Source organism: Pelophylax lessonae (genome assembly GCF_965119305.1).
Source record: "Pelophylax lessonae genome assembly, chromosome: 6".
NCBI classification, from domain to species: domain Eukaryota; kingdom Metazoa; phylum Chordata; class Amphibia; order Anura; family Ranidae; genus Pelophylax; species Pelophylax lessonae.
Window position 1 is genome coordinate 7,796,950 of NC_138773.1, and position 25,377 is coordinate 7,822,326.

General features: G+C 45.0%; 1 protein-coding gene across 1 annotated transcript in view; it reads left to right on the top strand.

The window, feature by feature from the left end:
• The window catches only part of LOC309557600 (uncharacterized protein), a gene marked incomplete at its 3' end in the record, with an annotated part of 67,399 nt that overhangs the window by 16,665 nt on the left and 25,357 nt on the right, over window positions 1–25,377 (top strand). Inside the window, exons 5-9 of the mRNA XM_082260393.1 lie at window positions 1,223–1,261; window positions 5,459–5,518; window positions 9,559–9,572; window positions 11,646–11,696; window positions 21,028–21,104. Of these exons, the coding sequence (XP_082116519.1) occupies window positions 1,223–1,261; window positions 5,459–5,518; window positions 9,559–9,572; window positions 11,646–11,696; window positions 21,028–21,104 (241 nt within the window). The remainder of the gene's footprint in view (window positions 1–1,222; window positions 1,262–5,458; window positions 5,519–9,558; window positions 9,573–11,645; window positions 11,697–21,027; window positions 21,105–25,377) is intronic.

Here is a 25,377-nt window from a genome sequence, read left to right on the forward strand (position 1 = left end):
TAGCTATTCTGGTTGAGCGAAAGATACAAGTCCATCCAGTTCAACCAACAGAGAAAAGAAAAAAAGAAAACCAACACCCTCAAATGGAAAACCTCCATATACACTATACTATACCCACAGTTGATCCAGAAGTACTCTCTCCAGCCGATAATGTGTCCCTTATCACCACTACCATTGGGTACCTACCTTTGTGTTAACTACATTTCTGATGGATCCTAGCCTACGACCACTTGTTACCGACCTTTGGCTTGTTTACTGTCTACACTTCTGCTTAATCGCTACCTGCTATATCTGCTACTGGACCCTGGCTTGCTCACCTCCTGGTGGGATAATCCTGAGGACTGCAACCTGGTACTAACATGCAGCAAAACCCATCTCCACCGTCAGGGGCTCTTGTGAACACCAGTTGGTGCTTAGACCCCATACCTCAAGTAACCCACATCTTCCACCTGACTGACCTGCTTGTACTGCTATAGCTACTTGTCTCTGATCCTTACTCCTGACCGTGACACCAACACACAATGTCGGGACAAAGTCATCTAGAGCCCAGGGTGAATATGCCCAATTGCAACCCCCCCAAAGTATATGAGCATTATGTGTTAGCAGCCCCTCACCCCCCCCCAAGAAAAAAATTGAGTGCTAATCTGCTTGCTTAACTCAAATTCTCTCATTCCACATATGCTCCCAGCATGATCCCCCCCCCAAAAAAAAAAACAAAAAAAAAAACAATGTGTCCTCTTCCTAGCAAATTTCCCTCCCCCGATCCCCCATTCTAGCACAAATTCCCCCTCCCCCAAATTTTCCCACCTAACACAAATGCCCCCCAATTATCCCTACTAGCACAAATCCCCCTCCCCCAAAAAAACATTTCCCTCCTAGCACACCTCCCTAATTTTTCCCTCCTAGATCTATTTCTTGAACTTCCTGCCACCCCCCCCCCCCAATTGCCCCTCCCAACACAAATCCTCTCCCTCAATCTTTGTGGGTGCCCCTGAACCTCACATGATATCACAGTGCCCAGGGCAGCTGCCCTTCCTGCCTATCCCTTGGCCCTGGCCTGCCGACACAACACTAACCTATTGCATTTTATTATTATCATTTGACAAGTTTGTTTTCAGTTTTCCTTACAAGTTGATTAGCTCCGAATTTTATGAAGTGACAGCTTTCTTCCTACCTTGGTGAAATAAAATGACCTCGTGAATATTTTTTTTTTGTCTTTTAGATTTAGACAGCGTTAGATCTTCCAGTGCCTACAGCTCAGGTAATGCTCTCAAGCTAAATGTTCTGAACAAACGATCCAACTATCACAAAATGTGTCAAGATAAATGTTGGTGGACCAAGAACCTATAGGGAAAGTTTGTTCCCATTTGCATACCCCAATCCTACGATGCCAGGAAGTCTGGGATATGTGGTAATTATTAAAGTTCTTAAGACAGACCCAGTAAAATAATTAACACATGTTCCAGACTTAATGGGCCTACAAGATAAAGTTCTAGCTCTTTGCTGCTCAGGTAAAAGTTTGATCATGTTTTACTTACTCCCCCCCCCCCCCCCCGTTGGAGGGATTTCTCATCACTATTTCATTGCAATTCAGTGCAAAATCAGGTGCAGCTGTGCATGGTAGCCAATCAGATTCTACCTTCAGCTTGTTCAATTAAAGTGATTCTAAAGTGTAGTTTTTTTTTATATGTTATACTTACCTCCTCTGTGCAGTTGGTTTTGCACAGGGCAGCCTGGATCCTCCTCTTCTTGGGTCCTTTTTCACTGCCTTTTTCCTTGCCCCTTTCACTGGGTCATTTTTCCTTGCCCCTCCCTCCTATCGAGTGCCCCCACAACAAGCACCTTGCTATGGGGGCACCCTAGCTGAGCTGCAGCTCCGTGTGTCCATTCAAACATGTAGCTGTGGTTTGGCCCCACCCCTTCTCTCCTGATTGGCTAACTGACTTTAATTGACATCCACAGGAACCAATAGTGCCACGGTTGTGTCTCAGCCAATCAGGAAGGAGAGTCCTTGTTCAATAAAGCTTTGACAAAAAAAAAAAATATATCTGGAAGCTGATTGGTTTCTATGCAGAACCGAACTCGATTTCACACTCAGTTTTAGCAAATCAACCCCAAAGTGTTTTAGGGAACAACAGTGAAATAAGTTGTAGGATATGACCGCCTAAATACAATAAGGATACAAATGTGAAATATTATTGGATAACACCTACTGAAGGTCCATAAGTTGACTCCCACTGGTTATGGTAGTGACCCATTGCAGATCTAGAATTTTGCACTCTTGTAAGGAGACATGCACACATTGCACAGTCCACCGTGGCACTCAACCATGTACCTCTTCCTAGAAATGTGCCTTGAGAATGGGTTCAGTTGTCTCCAATAGATTGTTGTTTTCATATTCTGTGGTCAACTTGAGCCAACCTGAGATCTTCACCTTACTTATCTGGAGGATGAAGATTAACTCAGTCACAACAGTCTCAACTCGCTAACTTGCTTAAAAATAAATAAATAAATCAATAAAAGGAATAAAAAAAAAGTCTAATGAGAGCCATAAAACATCTACTATAAGACCACTCAATATATATATAGGACGTTTCATATGTTCCCCTGGCTGTAATCAATGACATAAAATGCAATCAATGTAAATTAAAATATTTCACTTTGATTGTACACATTATACTAAATATCTATATATCCCCAGATACAGTACATAAAAAAAGAATTCACAGGGCAGTTCCTGTTCACAGAAATGGATGTATCAGGCAAAAAGCAGTAGAAAGCTTAACATTCAATATCTAGCTAAGTCTACGTGTTTTGCGGTACTTTCACTTCTTCAGGACTGAAACATGCTTTCCTGTCCAATTTGATAACAGATGAAGATCCATCAACAAAAAATAACAACAACAATTTATTACATAAAATATACATAACAAAACCCTCAAAGGAGGCAGTACCATCCATAACCACCTAATGAAAAGGAGGGATGTGAGGAAAAGAGGAGAAGAGAGAAGAAGAGAAAAACCTCCCACATATACACCCCTCACCCTAAAAAAAACACAAAGCATTACCTCACATCCATAACCACCGACCAAAACCAACTCATCCAATGGTTAAAACAGTTGAAAACTGGTTAAAGAAAAAAAAACAACAACTGTAAGGCAATTGCATAATATGCATAATAGCACATTAGGAAATACTAATTGTAGAACAAAGCCCTCCAGCAACGTGCTGTCACCACTGAGAGGGCAGAAATCTTCCCCTGGACTATCTTCTGGGTTTGCGCTCTCCAGCTGTGTGTTTGGCCGGAGCCGCAATGACGTTGTATGCATGTGGGAGTCCTCGGTTCCGGACAGTGCTTTAAGTGGGCCGGTATGCACTGGTACTCAGTACCGCCACTTCCAAATATGGCTCTTGAGCATACCGCCACCTCTCCGTGCGCCTTAGCGTACCAGTACACTCATTTTGGACATCTGCGCCCTCAATTGCCCCCCCCCCCAGAATATTTTCCACTCACAGACCAGTCACCACCAGTGAGTCCCCCTGCTCTGGAGTCCCAGGCCAGGGGGATGCTCTGTGGGGACCCTGATGTGGGGTGGGGGGGCGACAAAATTTATAGACTATAATAGAGTACCGGCACCTCTTTTGGGCCACTTAAAGCACTGGTTCCGGCATGAAGCTTCGAAGTTCTGGCAAGATATGCTGGACCTGCAGAGTGCATGCACCATTAACAACACCGGCTGCATCTAGGGTGAAAATCTCCTGAATGGTGCACATTTAGGAGATATTTATTTTACCTACAGGAAAATCTTATTATAGGGTTACCTATAGGTAAAGATCACAAAGCTACTAAATTACTACCGCTTTAAAATAATGGTCGGCCACAGAATATCTGAACACCCCCGGCTAATGGATCTGCTGGCAGGTCACTAAATACAATGTCTGTCTCCCCTAATGTTTTTGGGGCTAATTTACATAAGGAGGACCTATAAAGACCAACCAAGACTTTCCAGTCTTTCTCACACTCCAACAAGCTAACAAACAAAAAAAAAATGTTTTACTCAGAAGCCTTAGTAGGAACCTACAAACTGTTCACCAGTTTTGGGGCAATGAAACTAAATCCAATCGGATTCAATTTAAGTGATGCCAATGTCCCAAAATAGGTATAAATTCAGAGTAGGCATATAATGGCTTCTTCTATCAGATCAGGGATCCTCAAACTACGGCCCTCCAGCTGTTGCGGAACTACACATCCTATGAGGCATTGTAAAACTCTGACATACACAGGCATGACTAGGCATGATGGGAATTGTTGTTCCTGAACAATGGAGGGCCATAGTTTGAAGACCCCTGTATCAGAGGCTTCTCATAAAGGTATTTTATTTTTTATTTTTTGCTCCAAAATGTTTTATGAAAGTACATAATTAATAAGGACAAAAAAGAGAACATTGCAACAGAACCAGGCGATAATGAACAAAGGCATCCAATACATAGCCGATAATGGGAAAAATACAATCCCAAAACTCACTCAGTACAGCTCATGTTTCAATAGTGTTATATCGTAAATAAAATTTTTCTCCACAGACATGGCAAAATGAAGTGGAACTCAAGTTGTTTCAGAACCCGCTGATGGGTTAGCAATGAGATAATAGAATACCTAAAGCCATTGGTTCGTAAAGGAGGACAACACCTATGGAAAAGACGGGAGAAAAAAAGAAAAGAAAAGGGGGTGGGGACTGAAAAGGAGGGGACTAGCCCCCTGGAAGTGCAAGGTCTGCCTCCCGCCGACAGCCCAAGACAGTGATCTAAAAGTAGGGTGGGGGGGGGGGGGTAAGGGAAATAAGGGTATCTCCTAGGTTATACAGGGATAAGCAAGGCACGAATGCCCAAATACCTAACTGCGGCACTTGCGGAGAGGGAAAATCGAGGAGCCACACTCCAGCATCACGGCAGGTTATTTTTTGAAATACAGTATCTAACAATGCTTAAGGAGCACCCCTGATGGGTAGTCACAGAGGGGAGGGGTGTCAGTCATTTGGAAAATAAGCCAGCAGGCCCAAATATTTGTACATTTGGAAGGAGAATCATGTGCAATATGGATCAGTTCCTCCATCTTTCCAATTTTACGAAGATGGGTGTACTACTCAGAAATAGACAATGTGTGGGGTGTGCCCTAGTATATCGGATCACACAATTTTGCGACATTGACCATATGCATAGTTAGGGATTTGAGGTACATTTTAGGTGATAATGATGAATGATGCAGAAGAAATTGTGTTGGGGTATAATCCAGAGTATAGATAGTAAACTGAAATATAATTTCCTGTACCTTAGACCAGTAGGCTTGGAGCATTGGACAGGACTAAATACAGGTGTTTTCCTTTGTGACAGATACCCCCTAGTTCCACAATGCCATTATTCTTTTAATTTTATTCCTTTGTTTTTTTTTTTTTTTTTTCAGATCGCAGCAGTCGCCCTTTATACAACTCACAACGTTCGGCCCAACGGGTTGACTTTCCAGGTAACACTGCTTTGCAGTATGTATTATTTTGGCATATTTACTGCATATTGGCCTCTGTTTGCTGATGTAACCTTTTTTAGCTAAAGTAGTTATTACCAATGTTCATCAGATGGCAACCAGGTCAAATTTGAATGTCCTAAGCACACTTACATGGCAATGAGGCCCCAAGCACATACGTTTTAGGGTTGTTTTTTTTCCAGCTGGGTAGATAAGGATTGTCACTAGTGATGAGCCGAACACCCCCCTGTTCGATTTGCACCAGAACATCTCGAACAGGGGAAATGTTTTAGCGAACATATGAACATGAACAATCACAAGTCCTCATTTTAAAGACTTAAATGTAAGTGACTATTAATCACCCGCTGGCCAGGGGAGAGTCAAACCCATAATTTCTAACTTGCAAGCTCGTTATTCTACCAGCTACGCCACCAAGCCAGCTGATTACCCTAAGACTCTCTCTGCCTAACTAACTTCTATCTGAGTTTGACAGCTCTTTTATAGGGCTCTGATGTCACCAGTGCCGCATAATCCACTGCTCAGGTACAGTGAATAAATTACTGATGTCACGTCAGAAGGGGCAGGGACAATTAATAGGTTTTAATTAAAACCCATAATTAATATGTCACCCCCAGCCTCTCATTTGCTAGCCTGTTATTCTACCAGTTACATCACCGAGCCAGCTGATTAACCTTAGACTCCCTCTGCCTAACTAACTTCTATCTGAGTTTGACAACTCTTTTAGAGGGCTCTGATGTCACCAGTTCCCCATAATCCACTGCTCAGGTACTGTGAATAAATTACTGACATCAGTAATTTATTCACTGCATCTGAGCAATGGATTATGGGGTGCTGGTGATGTCAGAGCCCTATAAAAGAGCTGTCAAACTCAGATAGAAGTTAGTTAGGCAGAGAGAGTCGTAGGTTAATCAGCTGGCTCAGTGGCGTAGCTGGTAGAATAATACCCTGGCCAGCGGGTGATCAATATTAATTATGGATTTGAATTAAAACCTATTAACCACTTAAGCCCCAGCCCTATTTCGGACACTTTTTGTTCACAAGTTAAAACCAGTATTTTTTCCTAGAAAACTACTTACCCCCAAACATTATATATATATATATATATATATTTTTTAGCAAAGACTCTGGAGAATAAAATGTCGGACATTGCAATATTTTTTGTCACGCGGTATTTGCGCAGCAGTCTTTAAAACGCCATTTTTTTGGAAAAATTTTGAAAAATCACATTTCACTGCATTTAAAAAATACTAAACAGTAAAGTTAGCCCATTTTTTTTTTGTATATTATAGAGCCGACCGTTGGCTCTAAACCACAGTACCGGGATGGTGTCTCTAGCTAGAGGCATCATCCCGGTATACTACCGCAAAGTTTGCGACATAGGTCTAAGTCACTTTGCGGTAAGTGGTTAATTGTCCCCACCCCTTCTGATGTGACATCAGTAATTTATTCACTGCACCTGAGCAATGGATTATGGGGTGCTGGTGATGTCAGAGCCCTATAAAAGAGCTGTCAAACTCAGATAGAAGTTAGTAAAGCAGAGAGAGTCTTAGGTTAAACAGCTGGCTCGGTGGCATAGGTGCTAGAATAACGGGCTTGCAAATGAGAGGCTGTGGGTTTGATTCTCTGGACAGCGGATGATTAATATGAATTATGGATATTAAATAAAACCTATTAAATTAATTATGGATGTGGGGACTCAAAGTTCCCATGAAGAAGCCCATTTGTTCGCCATTGGGTGAACAGGCATAGTTTGAGTCGAACATAGGTTCAACTCGAACACGAAGCTCATCACTAATTGTCACTGTTCACTGGGCTGAGTCAGTAGATGAACATACTTAACGTAGCACTGCCCCCTTGAGATTTGCCTGTAATTGTATGTTCATCTGTGCTGCTTTGACCCTGTGAACCGTTTAGCCCTCCTGACACTCTAGGTTCAGACGTGTTGTGTATACCTTTAAATGACACAGTGACACAAGGCAAATAGATTTTAACTCCTTAGTTCAGCTTGACTCTAGGAAAAGGCTTGAAAAGAGTATTAATAAACTAGGCCCTGGATAAACAGCCAGGGCTCAGTTGAAATAACACTAAAGAACCACGTATAACCAATTATAAAAACATGTAAATACACCGCAAATATATACAGTCTTTGCAGTAAGTGAATGAATCTCTCAAAGCTATAAATTGCTATAAGAAACACCTTTTACTAAAAGGGGAACCCTGTGCCTGCCTATAATACCTGTATCCTAATGAGAGATGAGGTAATCTAGATACCAGTAATGCAACCCCTTTAAGAGCAATTATATAGCAATGTTCAGTTAGCAAGGCCTTGCTAAGATCTTCACCGGCAGTTGGAGCTCAAAGAACAAATGATCCCTCAGTGTGGCACAGTGTGCAAAAGGCAATGCAGAATAGCTTATTCTGATTATCAATGATCCACTAACTGATCCAGATGTAGAGTGTCTGTGTCCAGTGTCTAAGAGAAACTGTAGCAACTGGTAACTGGACTTTGAGCAGGTGCTCTCTCAATAATTCTGATGTCCTTCTTTTGAGTCCTGGATGAACAGGCAGGGGCAACTCTCCATGCTGTGAGACACTGAGATGGCTATGCTCTGCTGTCTCAGTGATACTGCAGGGATGTCCACGATGCAGCAATGGTCATCCGTCCCGCCTGGGCTGAGACTGCAGACAGCTGAGCGGTGTGCAGTAGGCCGCAGTCTGCTCCCTCTGCGGCAGACTGATGCACACACGATGGATCTCGGGAAGCAAGAGAGCGTGGGCCTGTTCAGCAGATCCCTTTATAGTCTCTCCCACAATTCTCTCCTGGAGCCCATGGCTTGCTGGGAAGTACAGTTATTTAACAGTTCAGCAGTGCAGTAATCTCCTTGTAGAAGACTACAGTTCCCACAATGCCTTTCTTCCAGTCTCAAGAGTATGATGCATAAAACCTGAGACCAACAATAGGGGTTCATAGAGACAGCAGAAAGTAAGTCTGCAGTGTTAGATAATGGTAGTCTTCTCCCGGCTACATTCATATACATAGGAAGGAAGTGAGGAAACCAAGAATCTCTGAAACATGCTATTCAACACAAACTACAAACATCTGTTCATCTTAGGACTCTTTTAGGTCCTGTTGGTATCTTGATCATAGATTTTAAGACAGTAGAGGTAGGAGATTCTTCTATAAACATCTCTCTCAACCAGTCCCTCATGACTGCTCTTGCTGGAAGGACCGCCAGTAAGGGGGTACCACCAGTCCTCATATAGGGGGCTCAGGCACACAGGGGTGATAGGTGCATCAGGACAGGAGGACAATTACAGAACCATGCACTGTGTTTGTGTCTCTCCCTCTAGCAGCTGAAAGCCAATTTCTCCCCCTCTCCCTCTCACTGCTATTCAGCTACTCGAGGGAAAGACGCAGACACAGTGCATTGTCCTGTAATTGTCCTCCCGTCCTGCCGCACTAATTCCCCTCCCTGGGTTGCCCACATCTAAATCCACCCTGTGTGCCAGGGCCCCCCCACTCACCCCCACAGCACTGTCAGCTTCCATATCCTGCTGGCTGCTGTGGGCACACAGGTGGATGGAGAGCGAGGGAAGTGGTCAGTTTACTCTGCTTCAGTTTATGAATGATACAGGAGACCCTGTGTCCTGTTCATTCATATTTAGTGCAGCAGAGGCTACAAAGAAAGGAATTGAAGAATCTTCCCAGGCTGGGGAAAGACTGGACCAGCAGCTGGTTCAGCCTCTTAGCAGCACCTCTGGGAGATTGAGCCAAATGCTCCCTCCCTGCCCCAGCCCTGCGTTCCAGTAAGGGCTGAGGGGGGCTTAGAGCAGGGAGGGGGGGAGAACTGAGCGATCAGTGGTCTTTAATCACTCTGATGCAAAGGCAGCGGCGTGCAGGTACAGTACAGCATCAGATCAATGCTGCATCCACTTAGGTGAGTGTATATATATTTTTTATACCCCATACTTCTATCTTAATCAATTTATATCGCCTTACTGTGCTTTCTTTTTTTTTCTAGCAATACATGAGGAGGTAAGAGACACCCCATTTTTTTTTCTTTAGTGCGATTATGTTATATAGATGATTCATATCAGGGCCATATTTAGACACCAGGCAGGTCTAGACACATCCAAGAGTTAACCCCTTTTTTAAAAGCTCTGTCCACCATGCTTATCCAAGAGTTGACACCTTTTTTAAAAGCTCTGTCTACCATGCTTATCCTCTTTTTAGTAAATTATATTCTATTGAAGGAATTAGGGGCTCTGCTTTAATTGTACAGTACTACTATTTTTACTCTGTACAGACCATCATGCAAGAAAAAAGAGGGCTGGATTCATGTTTCCTGAAGTCTAGTAGGTCTTCTGACTCCTCTAAACATCCCCTCTACACATTCCTCCACCTACTCTTTGCTCATTGATTTTAACCACACATGTCCAGATGACAACAGAAAACACAACCACATTAAAAGGGAACTTCATCCCTAACTAGCTACTTTTTTTTATTCTGTAGCAAATTGTAACTGTATCTTAACAAAAATACATGTGTACTGGTCTATGGAGTCCAATGTTGTCTTCCCTGACTGCCAACGTTCTTCTTTGTCACTGTTCTCCCAGGCCAACAACTTAGCCCGACATCTCCCACATGCGCAGACAGACTGTGGGTCAGAGCCATACGGCATGTTCGCACATGCACAGAATAACGTGAAAACTCTACATACAGGGTGCAGGGTTCAGGAGTGCCCTATGCACAGATTGCAGTTCCAGGGGTGTCTAATGCATCAAATGCAGAGTTCGGGGGTGCACTAGGTACAGGGTTCAAAAGTATGTTACATACAGAGTGTAGTGTCCAGGGGAGCCCTATGTACGGAATGCAGATCAAGGGGTGCATTATGCACATCTTGTTGAGTTGGGGGGTGCGCTACATACAGAGTGCAGGATTCAGGAGTGTGTTAGGCACAGAGTACAGAGTTCAGAGGTTCTCTATGCAGAGTGTTCAGTTCCAGGGGTGCAGAATTCAGGGGTGCGCTGTGTACCGAGTGCCGGGTTCAGGAGTGTGATATGTAGAGAGTGCAACATTCAGGGGAGCCCTATGCATGGAGTGCAGTTCCAGGGTTGCCTTATGCACAGAGTGCAGAATTCAGGGGTGTGCTACATACAAAGTGCAGAGTTTAGGTGTGCCCTATGCAGTTCCAGGGATGCCTTATGCAATGAGCGCAGAGTTCGGGGGTGTGCTATGTACAGAGTGCAGGGTTTAGGAGTGTGTTACGTACCAGAGTACAGATTTTAGGGGAGCCCTGTGTACAGAGTGCAGTTCCAGGGGTGCCTTATGCACAGAGTGTACGGTTTAGGAGTGTGCTAAGGAAACAATTCAGAGTTCAGGGAAGCCCTATGCCCATAGCACAGTTCCAGGGGTTCCTTATGCACTGGGTGCAGAATTCGGGGGCTTGCTACATACAGAGTTCAGGAGTGCCCTATGCACAGGTTGCAAGTTTCAGGAGTGCCCTATGCACAGAGTGCAGAGTTTGGGGGTGCATTACGTACAGAGTGCAGGGTTCAGGGATGCATTTCGTGCAGAGTTCAGGGGTGTGACACTGAATGCTTCTGCGCTTGTGGCAGCAAGGAACAGAGGGTGAGAGCTGAAGGTGAAGGAATTGAGTTCTAGCTGAAAAATTGGGTGTGAGGCCACATGACAAGGCCTGGTGGGCTGGATTCGGCCCATGGGCTTTGTGTTTTACATATGTGTCTTATAGAGCCCTGCTGCTCTCTGTGTATGTGTGGGGGGTTCATGCAAAGACACGGGTCCTAAAGAACTTAAGCATGTAAAAATAAATAAAAAATATTGATTTAAACAAAACATTCTTCCATTGGGGTGGGAAGAGTGGGGTGAAGATCCTTTAAGTAAAAAGTTGATTCTTGGTGCTGTCTCCTCTTATTCTGCCACCCTAGGCCCCAGCCCCCATTTACCATTATGGTAAAGCCAGCCCCGATTAGACATGGTTATCCTGAAGTACTTTCTTTATATTAAAATCTAACTTTAGGATGAAGAAAAAATGTTTTTGCTTCAGTAAAATTAAGTTAATTGTTTGAGTGCGTCTTTATATGACAGACTCACACCTCCCTCCATGGCGATGGACGTATTTCTGAAGACGGTGATCAGGTAAGTGACTGTGGTTGTGATTCCAAGCAAGGCTTCTTTTGTTAAGAAGGAAAATATTAATGAGCATAAAACAACACATAAAACAGGTAAAAACATTTATGGACATTTTTAATAATTTTATTCATCATTTAATTAAAATATATATATTTTTTTCAGTCAAACGGTAGAGGACAGAAGACTCGGAGCCGTGGGGTGAGTGGACAAGCTGCACATTTTTTAACATAAATCCAAACAATTGGGGTGAATAACAAGGACAGGCGTACAAAGTAACATAGTAATAATGACGAGAAATAGAGATGGAAAGACTGGGCAAAAATAACAGAAAACTAACATTATGACAATACTGGTTATGGTAAATAAAGAAAAAAAAAAAAAAATGCCGGACACAAGGCTATTATATGTATAAGAAGGAAAATCAGAAAGTTCTATAATTCTATCTTCATATCACAGAGAAGAAAATGGAGATACCGTATATACTCGAGTATAAGCCGACCCGAGTATAAGCCAAGGCCCCTACTTTTACCACAAAAAGATGGGAAAAATCATTGACTCGAGTATAAGCCTAGGGTGAGAATGCAGGGTGGCGGGCATGGTACAGGAGAATGCAGGGTGACTGGCATGGTGCAGGAGAATGCAGGGTGACTGGCATGGTACAGGAGAATGCAGGGTGACTGGCATGGTACAGGAGAATGCAGGGTACTGGCATGGTACAGGAGAATGCAGGGTGACTGGCATGGTGCAGGAGAATGCAGGGTGACTGGCATGGTGCAGGAGAATGCAGGGTACTGGCATGGTACAGGAGAATCCAGGGTACTGGCATGGTGCAGGAGAATGCATGCAGGGTACTGGCATGGTGCAGGAGAACGCAGGGTACTGGCATGGTGCAGGAGAATGCAGGGTACTGGCATGGTGCAGGAGAATGCATGCAGGGTACTGGCATGGTGCAGGAGAATGCAGGGTACTGGCATGGTGCAGGAGAATGCAGGGTACTGACATGGTGCAGGAGAATGCAGGGTACTGGCATGGTGCAGGAGAATGCAGGGTACTGGCATGGTACAGGAGAATGCAGGGTACTGGCATGGTGCAGGAGAATGCAGGGTACTGGCAAGGTACAGGAAAATGCAGTTTACTGGCATGGTGCAGGAGAATGCAGGGTGACTGGCATGGTACAAGATGATCCGGGGTTGTGGGCATACTACAGGAGATGCAGTGCTGTGGGCATGATACAGGTGGACCATGCCCACAGCACTGCGTCCCTTGTAGTATGCCCGCAGCCCTGCATAATGGCAGGTAGTGCAGCTGTTTCACTTACTTGTTTCAGAGATGCCTTCATTTTAAAAATGGCGCCGCCCGGCGCCGACACGTCATTGCGCACGCGCCGCCGCCTCTCTCCCGAGCGGCGGCGGCGCGTGCGCGGTGACACGTATGCGCCGGGCGGCGCCATTTTTAAAGCTTAAACACGTCGGAGCGGCCAGGGACTTTTTTTTTTTTCTTGACTCGAGTATAAGCCGAGGGGGACATTTTCAGCACAAAAAAATGTGATGAAAAACTCGGCTTATACTTGAGTATATACGGTAAGTTGTATATGACAATCATGTTGAACATCTATAACTTGTCTTTTTTTTTTTCTTTTGGTTCTCCAAAATTAGACATCGTTTACCGGGTGCAAAAAGCTCAGTGACAAGGTAATTTATCCAGGGTCTATCTATCTATCTATCTATCTATCTATCTATCTATCTATCTATCTATCTATCTATCTATCTATCTATCTATCTATCTATCTATCTATCTATCTATCTATCTATCTATCTATCTATCTATCTATCTATCTATCTATCTATCTATCTATCTATCTATCTATCTATCTATCTATCAGCAGGGGCAGACTGGCAACGTTCGGCCCAGGGGGCAAGTACAAACCAGAGGCCCATGGTGCAGTGACTTGGTTCCCTTCACACTCCCCCCCCCCCCCCCCACTCTCCCAATCCTCCTCCTGACCCCCCACCTGAAGCCCTGCTCCAGATACTCTCTACATACCAGCTGAATCTGGGTTCCTGACCTTGCCAGCAGGGTTGGGGGGAGTTAGGACAGCTCGGCTGGGGCTGGCTGGGGCAGAAGAGTCTCCAGTGGGGCATGGAACCGGCCTTTGCTCAGACACAGTTTACACCATCCATTCTGGGAGGGAGGCCTGAACTTTGTCCTTGTCTTCAGCTCGCACTCAGTAGGTCAATGGTAGGGACTTTTTTCTTCTCTTCATCAGGAATCCTTTAGGCATGTCTGTAGCAGAAGCGGTTCAGCCTTTTTACGGGGCATGAGAGCGGCCCAGGGGGGCAATTGCCCCCCTGCCCCCTGGCCCACTCCCCCCTGGATGGCAGTGACACCCATAATCCATGAAGGAGTTCCTTGTATTTGTGTCTATCTATCTATCTATCTATCTATCTATCTATCTATCTATCTATCTATCTATCTATCTATCTATCTATCTATCTATCTATCTATCTATCTATCTATCTATCTATCTATCTATCTATCTATCTATCTATCTATCGGTTCACTCAGGCCGGCACTGACACCCATAATTCATGAATGAGTTCCTTGTATGTGTGGCTCCATCCCCTGGGGTTCTGCACACTGAAAGCCCATACTGTGTATTAGAAGGCAGCATCACTTCTACCAATCTGAGAACTGTGCAGGTTGGGATGGAAGGCCTTAATGCAGTCGGGCAATTGGGGGGAGTTATATATATATATATATAGGCAGGTGAGCTGTAGTTTTAACAACCTTCCCCTCCCAACCTTAATATACCCATGCAGCTTGATGGCGCTGTAGACATGTTGTGGCCGCAGTAAAATTGATACCACCAGTTGTGATCCTTTCAAGCAAATGAGAGGTGTGCAACAACCATGAGCCAAATGCTAGACTCACGATTAGGGTTGAGCGGACACCTAGATGTCCGTGTTCGACGGGTTCGGCCGAACTTTAAAAAAAAGTCCGGGTCCGTGTCCCGGACTTTTACCGAACTTTTCCCGGACACCGAACCCCATTGAAGTCAATGGGGACCCGAACTTTAAGGCACTAAAATGGCTCTAAAACACCAAAGGAAAGGGCTAGAGTGCTGCAAATGGCAGCAAAACGTAATTAAGAGCATGGCAAGTGCTCTGCAAACAAATGTGGATAGGGAAATAACTTAAAACAACAAAAAAAACAGAAAAATAAAACAATGTTCTTCTTCATCTCTGAAGGACGAGGCCCATATGGAGTAGGAGGGAGGTTGAGGTGGTGGTGGATGTGGCGGTGACATAGGCGTGCGCACAGGGTGTGCTGGGTGTGCCTGGGCACACCCTAATCACCTAGGGCACATAGCATTGCCAGTGAGGAGATGGGAAAGATCTCCCTGGGACCTGCTCTGCTCTATTTCTCCTTGCCTACAGGTACATGGCCCCGATACATTACTCTCCCTGCTGGCAAACACATGCATGTGTATTTCAACTTTGGGGTGCACACCTTAATGCAATAGGCTGCGCACACCTATGGGCGGTGTAGGTGGAAGCGGCGGTGGAGGAGGACCAGGGCCGGATTAACAGCATCATGGGCTTGGTGCTGAGGATTTTGAAGGGCCTTAAGGGCCGTGCCTTGCCATGCACCCAGAGGAGGAAGGGTGCAGCCATGCATGCCTAATTCAACATGGGATGCTGTCTCTGAAGCCCATAAACACATCCATGCATCGCCAACTGTCCCTCCTTGTCCGGCCTTCACGCTGTGTGGGGAGGTTCTGAGGGTGCTGCCTGGGGAAGCGAGCATAGAAGCCAGACTTCTGTGTTTACAAGTGACAGAAGAGCGGTAACAGTGAATATGGCCAACCCGGGGCCTATATAAAAGGTAGGGGCCTGGAGCTGCAGCTCCAATAGCCCCTACATTAATCTGGCCCTGAGGAGGAGGACGAGGTAGCCAACACTGCTTCTTTTCAAAAATTTTAAATGAGGGTACACCCCAAAAGAGTGAGAAAGAGCAAAAATGGAACAATGGGTGGGTAAGGTCGGTATCCATTGCTATTCTGCATAAGGTACGGAAAAGTCCCGTGGGATCCATGCCTGGTTCATTTTAATGAACGTGAGCTTGTCCACATTGTCTCTGGACAGGCGGCTGCGCTTGTCTGTGATAACGCCCCCAGCCGTGCTAAATACCCGTTCAGATAATACACTGGCTGCAGGGCACGCCAGCACCTCCAAGGCGTAAAGGGCAAGCTCAGGCCATGTGCCCAATTTGGAGACCCAGAAGTTGAAGGGGGCAGACCCGTCATTCACTACATGTAGGCGTGTGCACACATACTGCTCCACCATGTTGGTAAAATGCTGCCTCCTGCTAAGACGTTCCATCTGAGCTGCTGGTGCTGCTGTTTGTTGTGGCGTGCTGACAAAGCTTTTCCACATTTCGGCCATGCTAACCCTGCCTTCTGAGGTGCTGGCGGTGCCCTGGTTGCGTTGGCGACCTCCTCCTCCTCCTCCTCTGCCTTGTGCTTCCACTGTGGCCCCGCTGTCAGATGGGAATGCCAGCAGCATGGCGTCTACCAGCGTGCGCTTGTACTCGCGCATCTTGCGATCGCGCTCCAGTGAGTGAATTAAGGACGGTACGTTGTCCTTGTAACGGGGATCCAGCAGCGTGGCCACCCAGTAATCAGCACAAGTTAGAATGTGGGCAACTCGGCGGTCGTTGTGGAGACACTGCAGCATGTAATCGCTCATGTGTGCCAGGCTGCCCAGAGGCAACGAAAGGCTGTCCTCTGTGGGAGGTGTATCGTCCGTGTCCTCTGTATCCCCCCAGCCACGCACCAGTGATGGCCATGAGCTGGCCTGGGTGCCACCCTGCTGTGAACATGGTTCCATCTCCTCCTCCAGCTCCTCCTCCTCCTCATCCTCCTCATCCTCCAGAACTGTGCCCCTGCTGGACAATTGCGTCCCTGGCGTTTGCGTGTGCAGGAACCCACCCTCGGAGCCCCTTGCGAATGACTGCCCTGAAAGCCTTGGAAATGTTACCTCTTCATCCTCCTCCTCCTCCTCATCCTGTGCCACATCCTCTTCCATCATCGCCCGAATTGTTTTTTCAAGGAGGCATAGAAGTGGGATAGTTAAGCTGAGAACGGCGTCATTGCCACTGGCCATGTTGGTGGAGTACTCAAAACAGCGCAACAAGGCACACAGGTCTCGCATGGAGGCCCAGTTAAATTAAATAGCGGAATAGAAAATATGATCCAAAAAAAGTGTATGTATATCACACGTACACAACCACACTGGGCCCCAATTACTATTGTTTGTACCCCTAAAAGGCTAGATGAGGAGTAGGGGGAGTATGGAACAGGCAGCACCCTCAAACCTTCAGAAGTATGAGATGAACCCCAACAACTTGGAAAGGTGGATCTCTCTCACACGTACCAACACAGACTATCCCCCAATTTAACTGATCCCCAAAGGTTTTTGATTAAATAGCGGAATAGAAAATATGATCCAAAAAAAGTGTATGTATATCACACGTACACAACCACACTAGGCCCCAATTACTATTGTTTGTACCCCTAAAAGGCTAGATGAGGAGTAGGGGGAGTATGGAACAGGCAGCACCCTCAAATCTTCAGAAGTATGAGATTGTGTTCACTGTACCCCACAAAGATTGAGTTCACTGCACCCCACAATGATTGTGTTCACTGCACCCCACAAAGATTGTGTTCACTGCACCCCCCAAAGATTGTGTTCACTGCACCCCACAAAGATTCTGTTCACTGTACCCCACAAAGATTGTGTTCACTGCACCCTAAAAGGATGTTGTTCACTGCACCCCACAAAGATTGTGTTCACTGCACCCTAAAAGGATGTTGTTCACTGCACCCCAAAAAGATTGTGTTCACTGTACCCCCCCCAAAGATTGTGTTCACTGCACCCCACAAAGATTGTGTTCACTGCACCCCAAAAAGATTGTGTTCACTGTACCCCCCAAAGATTGTGTTCACTGCACCCCAAAAAGATTGTGTTCACTGTACCCCCCCAAAGATTGTGTTCACTGCACCCCACAAAGATTCTGTTCACTGCACCCCACAAAGGATTTTGTTCACTGCACCCCAAAAAGATTGTGTTCACTGCACCCCAAAAAGGATTTTGATCACTGCACCCCAAAAAGGATGTTGTTCACTGCACCCCAAAAATGATTTTGTTCACTCCACCCCAAAAAGATTGTGTTCACTGCACCCCACAAAGATTGTGTTCACTGCACCCCAAAAAGATTGTGTTCACTGTACCCCCCAAAGATTGTGTTCACTGCACCCCACAAAGATTCTGTTCACTGTACCCCACAAAGATTGTGTTCACTGCACCCCAAAAAGATTGTGTTCACTGCACCCCAAAAAGGATGTTGTTCACTGCACCCCAAAAAGGATGTTGTTCACTCCACCCCAAAAAGATTGTGTTCACTGCACCCCACAAAGATTGTGTTCACTGCACCCCAAAAAGATTGTGTTCACTGCACCCCAAAAATGATTTTGTTCACTGCACCCCAAAAAGGATTTTGTTCACTGCACCCCAAAAAGGATGTTGTTCACTCCACCCCAAAAAGATTGTGTTCACTGCACCCCAAAAAGATTGTGTTCACTGCACCCCACAAAGGATTTTGTTCACTGCACCCCAAAAAGATTGTGTTCACTGCACCCCAAAAAGGATGTTGTTCACTGCACCCCAAAAAGGATTTTGTTCACTGCACCCCAAAAAGATTGTGTTCACTGCACCCCACAAAGGATTTTGTTCACTGCACCCCACAAAGATTGTGTTCACTGCACACCAAAAAGATTTTGTTCACTGCACCCCAAAAAGATTGTGTTCACTGCAGCCCAAAAAGATTGTGTTCACTGCAGCCCAAAAAGATTGTGTTCACTGCAGCTCACACACAGAAAAATGGATGTGGATCACTGACACCTGCCTATCTCCAATCCCACACCACACAGCAATATCGATTGTAGTTTGTAGAACACAGTTTCCCTAAAATTCAGCAGACTCTGTCCCTAACAGGATTGAGAAGAGATCGTAGATCAGGATTGAGTGCAGATTCACCCCACCCCCCACACAGCAATATCGATTGTAGTTTGTAGAAGACACTGACCCTATAATTCAGCAGACTCTATCCCTAAAATGCCTACAACTCGCCCTGCCTAAACACTCCGACCTGTCCCTCAATTCTATCCGGACACAAATGGTTTTTTCCTGCCTATCTTTCCCTAATCAGCAGCCAGCACATTGATGTGTGCTCTGTCCCTTAGCTAAGCAGCAGAATGACGCTGCTGCGGCGGCTGCCTCGAACTTATAAAGACTTGGTCACATGCTTCAGACGGCCAATCACAGCTACTAAGACATTTGCAGGCATGGCTGGGATGGCTTAAGGCACACCAGTTAAACGATTGTTGATTGGCTGTTGAAAGCCCGCCATGAAAAGAGCGCCAAAGCATGCAAAACCCGGAAATAAAACGACCGAACACGGATTTTTACCCGAACATACAGTAAAGTGTCCGTGTCCGTGTTCGGGTAAAAAAAATCCAATTATTCGGTACGAACACGAATAATACAGTCCGTGTTCGCTCAACACTACTCACGATGAAGGAACGGTATTTTCATTTAAAAACTCTGTTTGACTCCTGTGCCACATGCTGAAAAGCGATTCAACAGCCTTGACCCTCTATTTACAGTGCCTGTATTTAACAAGCAGACTGATCACTATAGACTGAAGCACGAATCTCCTTCTATCCATTGACTTTACTGCTAGATATAAATATAGAAGACCCGTAGAAGTCTTCCTTCACTTCCTGTCAGTAAACAAGTCCCAACCAGTCACACCCTCCCATTCCCGCCCCCCACATTGCTCTTATACTCTATCATTCTTATGAAGAGTTGTCACATTATGGGGATCTATTTGTCTGCCTAATGAACACAATCGTGAATCGCTCTATGAAAAGTAGATATCAACATAACCTGAGAGACCAAGTGACAGGGAGTGCACCACGGAGGTTGTGAACGCAATGGCTGACAGTTGAGGGTTGATGGTTCAGAGAAGCAGCTATGCAGGATCGCAGTCAGGGTCCTGGACAGGGAGCTAGAGCAGAAGATTCCCCAGGGCGCAGAGTGTAAGAGACAGCAGGTTTTCACCAGGGCCTCTGATGGTGAGGATGGACTTGACTGCAGCTGATTCCAGGTCGTGGCCCCAGGGTCTTCCAGCTCACGCTCGGGAGAGGAAGCAGCAGTCCAGGGCAACAAGAGATAGTCAGGAGAAAAAGCCAAGGGTCGGGGCAACAAGCAGACAGTGATGGTCAGAAGGACGAGCCGAAGGTCAGGGCAACAAGCAGATGGGGATGGTCAGAAGGATGAGCCGAAGGTCAGGGCAACAAACAGATGGGGATGGTCAGAAGGATGAGCCACGGGTCGGGACAACAAGCAGACAGGGATGGTCAGAAGGACGAGCTGAAGGTCAAGGCAACAAGCAGACAGGGATGGTCAGAAGGATGAGCCAAAGCTGTTACCGAGAGATCAATATAGTGCGTGGCAGTGGCGGCCCGACCATTGGGGGCACAGGGGCACCGCCCCCCTATCCATGCATCTGGCCCCCTGATCTACATGCAGGGCGCTGAATGCATGGATTCCAATAGGGTTTTTTTTTTATTTTCAAGCACCTGATTAGAGCCAGAGGCTCTAATAGGCTTCAAAAATGGTGGGCTCAGGGTGCAGCGCACTGCGCCCTGAGCCAACCCAGTTGTATGACAATAGCAAATGAATATTTGCTATTATCACACTGATTCTCCTCCCAGCCATTTAGGAAGTGGGTCATGAGACCCCTTTCCTGATTGGCTGAAAAGAGAAGCAATTTTACTGGCCATTGGCCAGGAAGAGGGTGGAGATGCGCGGCCGGAGGAGGTAAGAATGCTGGCTGTCCCGCTGGGGGGATTTGCCTGCCATCCATCCCGATGGGGGGGGGGGTGGATTTTCCGGCAGTCCATTCGTCCTGCTTGGGGGGGGGGTGGATTTGTCATTTGGATTATCATGCACCGGCCGCCACTGGTGCGTGCGTTAATATAGTGTTTCCTGTAAGAGGCTGGGGTGAGAGCATGGTCCCTAAAGCTGATACACAGACCAGTGAGGTAGGCAGACAGTCAGGGCATGAAACATTGCCAGCAAATTCATGACAGTGGAGGTCTTTAGGGATTACACAGAACGATGATATAAGAACAGGTTACAATAGGAGATATTCATTATTTTTGTTTCTTTATTTTAAAACTAAAAAAGTGTTTTTCTTTTTTCTCTTACAGGCGGTGTTTTTCATAATTGGCGGATTTGTTGTCACTTTATTGATTATCCTGATTGTCATCCTGAGTGTTGCTTTATAGTAGAAGGAATCACCAATGTTCTGAACATATGGGGAGTCGGCTGATGTTGAATGTTCCTTAAAGTAAAACTTTAGTCAGAAAATGAGGTCCTGCTAGACCCCCTATGCCAGCCCCCTTTTGCAGATATAGCTATATAAAACATTAAGTACCCTTTACTGTGTAAAATCCAGTAATACTCAGTCTCATCCTGCTCTGCACATGCTTCAGTTGCTCTCTTTTTTTAGGCAATGTGCTAAAAAAATGTAGAGGCCGATCTACTGACAGCCTAAAGATTTACTACTGCTCGGGGGGCTCTGGGCGGCAGTAAAATGGAAACCCCCCAACAAGAAGAAACAATGCAATTGACAGCATGCACTTATTTTGTTGGCATAATTTTTCCTGTGGAATGTATGTTCCTTGCTAAAGAACATTATTTTTTTATCAAGTTGTTATAGCTAAAGTTCCACCTTAAAGTAGATGGGAACGCTAATTCAGAAAAATCCTGGCATCACACACTACTTCCAAAGGGTAAAATCAACATTATTGTTCAGCACAAGCAGCAATATTTCACCAAGGATTTCCCCTCTAACATATTTTACCCCTTCTGGGGCTTAATTGGTTTAAGGTTCAGTAGGGAGCAAAAGATGTTGGAGGGAGGGTTCTGGGTGGAGTGTCTGGACATATATTGAACAATAAAGTTGATTTACTCTTTGGAAAGGTGTTCGCACCCAGGACTTTGTTGAATTGTGTATGGGAGGATTGGACCCCAGAGCTGTAAGCACCTGCAAGTTGGACCAAAGGGTTGTAGAGGTACTAGAAGTGACTTCACCTCTTGTTGGTAATAGGTGTGAACCCCAACTGGAGGTCATTTGCTTTGCTTTGGGCACTGTGTATCATAGACAATCAACTAATTCCATAAAATTATTGTTTTCACAATTTCCATCCTTTGTTACATCTTAGTGTTGCTGATCTTCGGCAGCCACTTCCTTTCTATATGTATTTCATGCATGGTCGCACGCCATTTCTCAGGATGGTTTTCTTTATGGTGTCAACACTGGTCCATGAATGCATGATGTGCATCTAAATGGCTATTTATAGTCTTCATCTGAAGCCCTTGTGATGGGATGACAACACAGGAGCACAGCTGGGAGAGAGGGGCAGATCATTGTAACCCTATACCAGGACATTCCTGAACAAAGACCTTCATGGAAGAATCACCAGGGAATATTTTAATGAAATTTAAATTAGATTTTACCGGTTGGGTTTACATCTACTTTAAGGAAAGCTTTACTGACTCTGTAGTTGACCCTGATTATGTGTGCTCTGTATATGCGTGTGTGTTTGTATTTTTTTTTTGGTGAGGGAAGGCTTCAATTAGTTAATGGTAATTTCTATTGTTTTATTTGAAACATTGCTTCCAATATGTAACATAATCTATAAAATGAATCCAGGACATAATATGAACCTCAAGGTGCTCACAGTTCTCTGATCTAGATATCTATGAAGTACCAGACCTCAATGAGTAGATATCACTAGCTCCCCATCAACTATTTAAGAAGAAAGTTATGGGAATTCCATCAAGATTGGCACTAATGTGACAGAGCTGCATAGCCACCTTTTTTGAGGGTGCAAGATCCAAAAACATTAAAGGTGATTGAGCTCTGATGATCACCTACATCACGTCACGTCTACATCTGGTGCATAAGGATTTGCACAAGAACATGTTGTTGCAGTATAAACCTACATAAGAATGGACCATGGTTTGTTTATGGTATGCATTTTGGACCATCTTGAATGGGACCCCTTAGTAGACTCTTCTTCACCAACACATTTTGATTAACCACTTTTCCACCGGAGGATCTTCCTGTTTTATGTCCAGGCCACTTTTTGTGATTCAGCACTGTGCAACTTTAACTGAGAATTGCTCGGTCATGCAATGCCGTACCCAAACAAAATTTACGTCCTTTTTTTTCCCATAAACAGAGCTTCCTTTTGGTGGTATTTGATCACCTCTGCGCTTTTCATTTTTTGAGATATTAATTAAAAAATTGCGACAAGTTTGAAAAAATAACAATATTTTTCTACTTTGACAGTTAAAAAATATCCAATATATTAAATTTTTGTCATATATTTAGGCCAAAATGTTTTTAGTTACATGTCTTTGACAAAAAAATTCTCAATGAGCGAATTTTTATCCACTTTAAGACCGGAAGATTTTACCCCATTCCTGACCAGGCCATATTTTGCGATTCGGCACTGCGTTATTTTAATGGACAATTGCGCGGTCGTGCGATGATATACCCAAATTAAATGTATGTCCTTTTTTTCCCACAAACAGAGCTTTCTTTTGGTGGTATTTGATCACCTGTGCGATTTTTACTTTTTGCGCTTTAAACAAAAAAAGAGTGTAAATTTTGAAAAAATAACAATATTTTTCAAATTATTTTATATATGAAATTCCCCCCCAAAAAATGTAAAAATCAAATTTTTTTAAAATTTTTGGCCAATTTGTTTTCTACTACCTATGTTTGGTAAAAAAAAATCACAATAAGCGTATTTGGATTGGTTTGCGCAAAAGTTATTGCGTTTACTAACTAAGGGAAATATTTCTGTCATTTTTGGTGGGTTTTTTTTTAACGAGTTATGGCGGTGATCTGCGATTTTTTTTTTTGCGGGACTGTGACATTGCGGCGGACAGATCGGACCCTTGACTGACATTTTTGACACTTTTGGGGGTACCAGTGACATTACTGCAGTAATCAGTGCTATAAATATGCACTGTTACTGTAAAAATGACACTGGCAGGGAAGGGGTTAATTTTATTGGAGAGGGAGGGGTTAATGTATGCCTGGTGCTTACTGACATGTGTGGGGGGGAGGTGACTGAGTGACATAGGGACAGATTGCATGTTCAGCTATGCTGAACCCTGCAATCTGACCCTGCCTGTCACTTAGGAGATCCACCCACTTTGTTTACACAAGCGGGCGGATCTCCAAACTCGATTCCCTGACGATCGGGGAAGAGCGGTGGTGATCACCGCCACTCCTCCCCTGGCCCGACTCCCGCTGTGACTGAAAACAGCGGGATCGAGCCTCCGGCGGCAAGCGCGCCACCCACAAGGGGAGGAGTCCAGCGACGTAGGTCTACATCGCTGGACGATATTGAGCCACTTTGCCGCAGTAGGCTCAACGTAAGCGGTCGGCAAGTGGTTAAAGAGACTTTTGTTGGTAAAGGTTTAATTTTTTTTTTTTTTTTTTAATAGACTAATAGTGGTATCCTGACATTATCGGATGTTTTTTTTTTTTTTGTTTGAGCCATTCAGAAGTGGACTTGCCGGTATGTTTCGGATCATTGTCCTGCTGCATAACCCAAGTACGCTTGAGCTTGAGGTCAGGAACTGATGGCCGGACATTCTCCTTCAGGATTTTCTGGTGCAGAATTAATGGCAAGTCGTCCAGCCCTAGACCATCACACTACCACCACCCTATGGGACTGTTGGGATGATGTTCTTTTTATGAAATGCTGTGATAGTTTTGCGCCACATGTAATGGTACGCACACCTTCCAAAAAAGTTAAACTTTTGTCTCATCAGTCCAAAGAATATTTGCTTAAAGTGATTGTAAAATCTTGTTTTTTTTTCCTATAAAAATAATAAACATTTTATACTTACCTGCTGGGTTGCAGTGGATTTGCACAGAGCAACCCAAATCCTCCTCTTCTCAAGCCCTCTTCTGTGATCCTGGCCCCTCCCTCCTGTTCAGTGCCCACACAGCAAGCAGCTTGCTATGGAGGCACCCGAGCTGAGTCACAGCTCCCTGTGTCCATTCAGACACAGAGCCCTGACCCGGCCCAGCCACCTCTCTCTCCTGACTTTGATTGACAGCAGCAGCAGCCAATGGCACCGCTGCTGTATCCCAGCCAATCAGGAGGGAGAATCTCAAATAGCTGAGACACTCATGGACATCCCTGGACAGAGAGGGACCTCAAGTAAGTGTTAGGGAGGGCTGAGGGGGGCTGCTGCACACAGAAGGTTTTTTTTTTATCTTAATGCATTAAGATTTTTTATTTTTTTTTGGCAAATGTGAGACGAGCCTTTGTGTTCTTTTTGGTCAGCAGTGGCTTTGGCCTTGGAAACTCTCCCATAGACGCCATTTTTGCCCAGTTTCTTTCTTATTGTTGAATCATGAACATTGACCTTACCTGAGGCAGATGAGGCCTGCAGTTCTTTAGGTGTTGTTCTGGGTTCTTTTATGAGCTCCTGCATGAGTCATCGTTGTGCTCTTGGAGTAATTT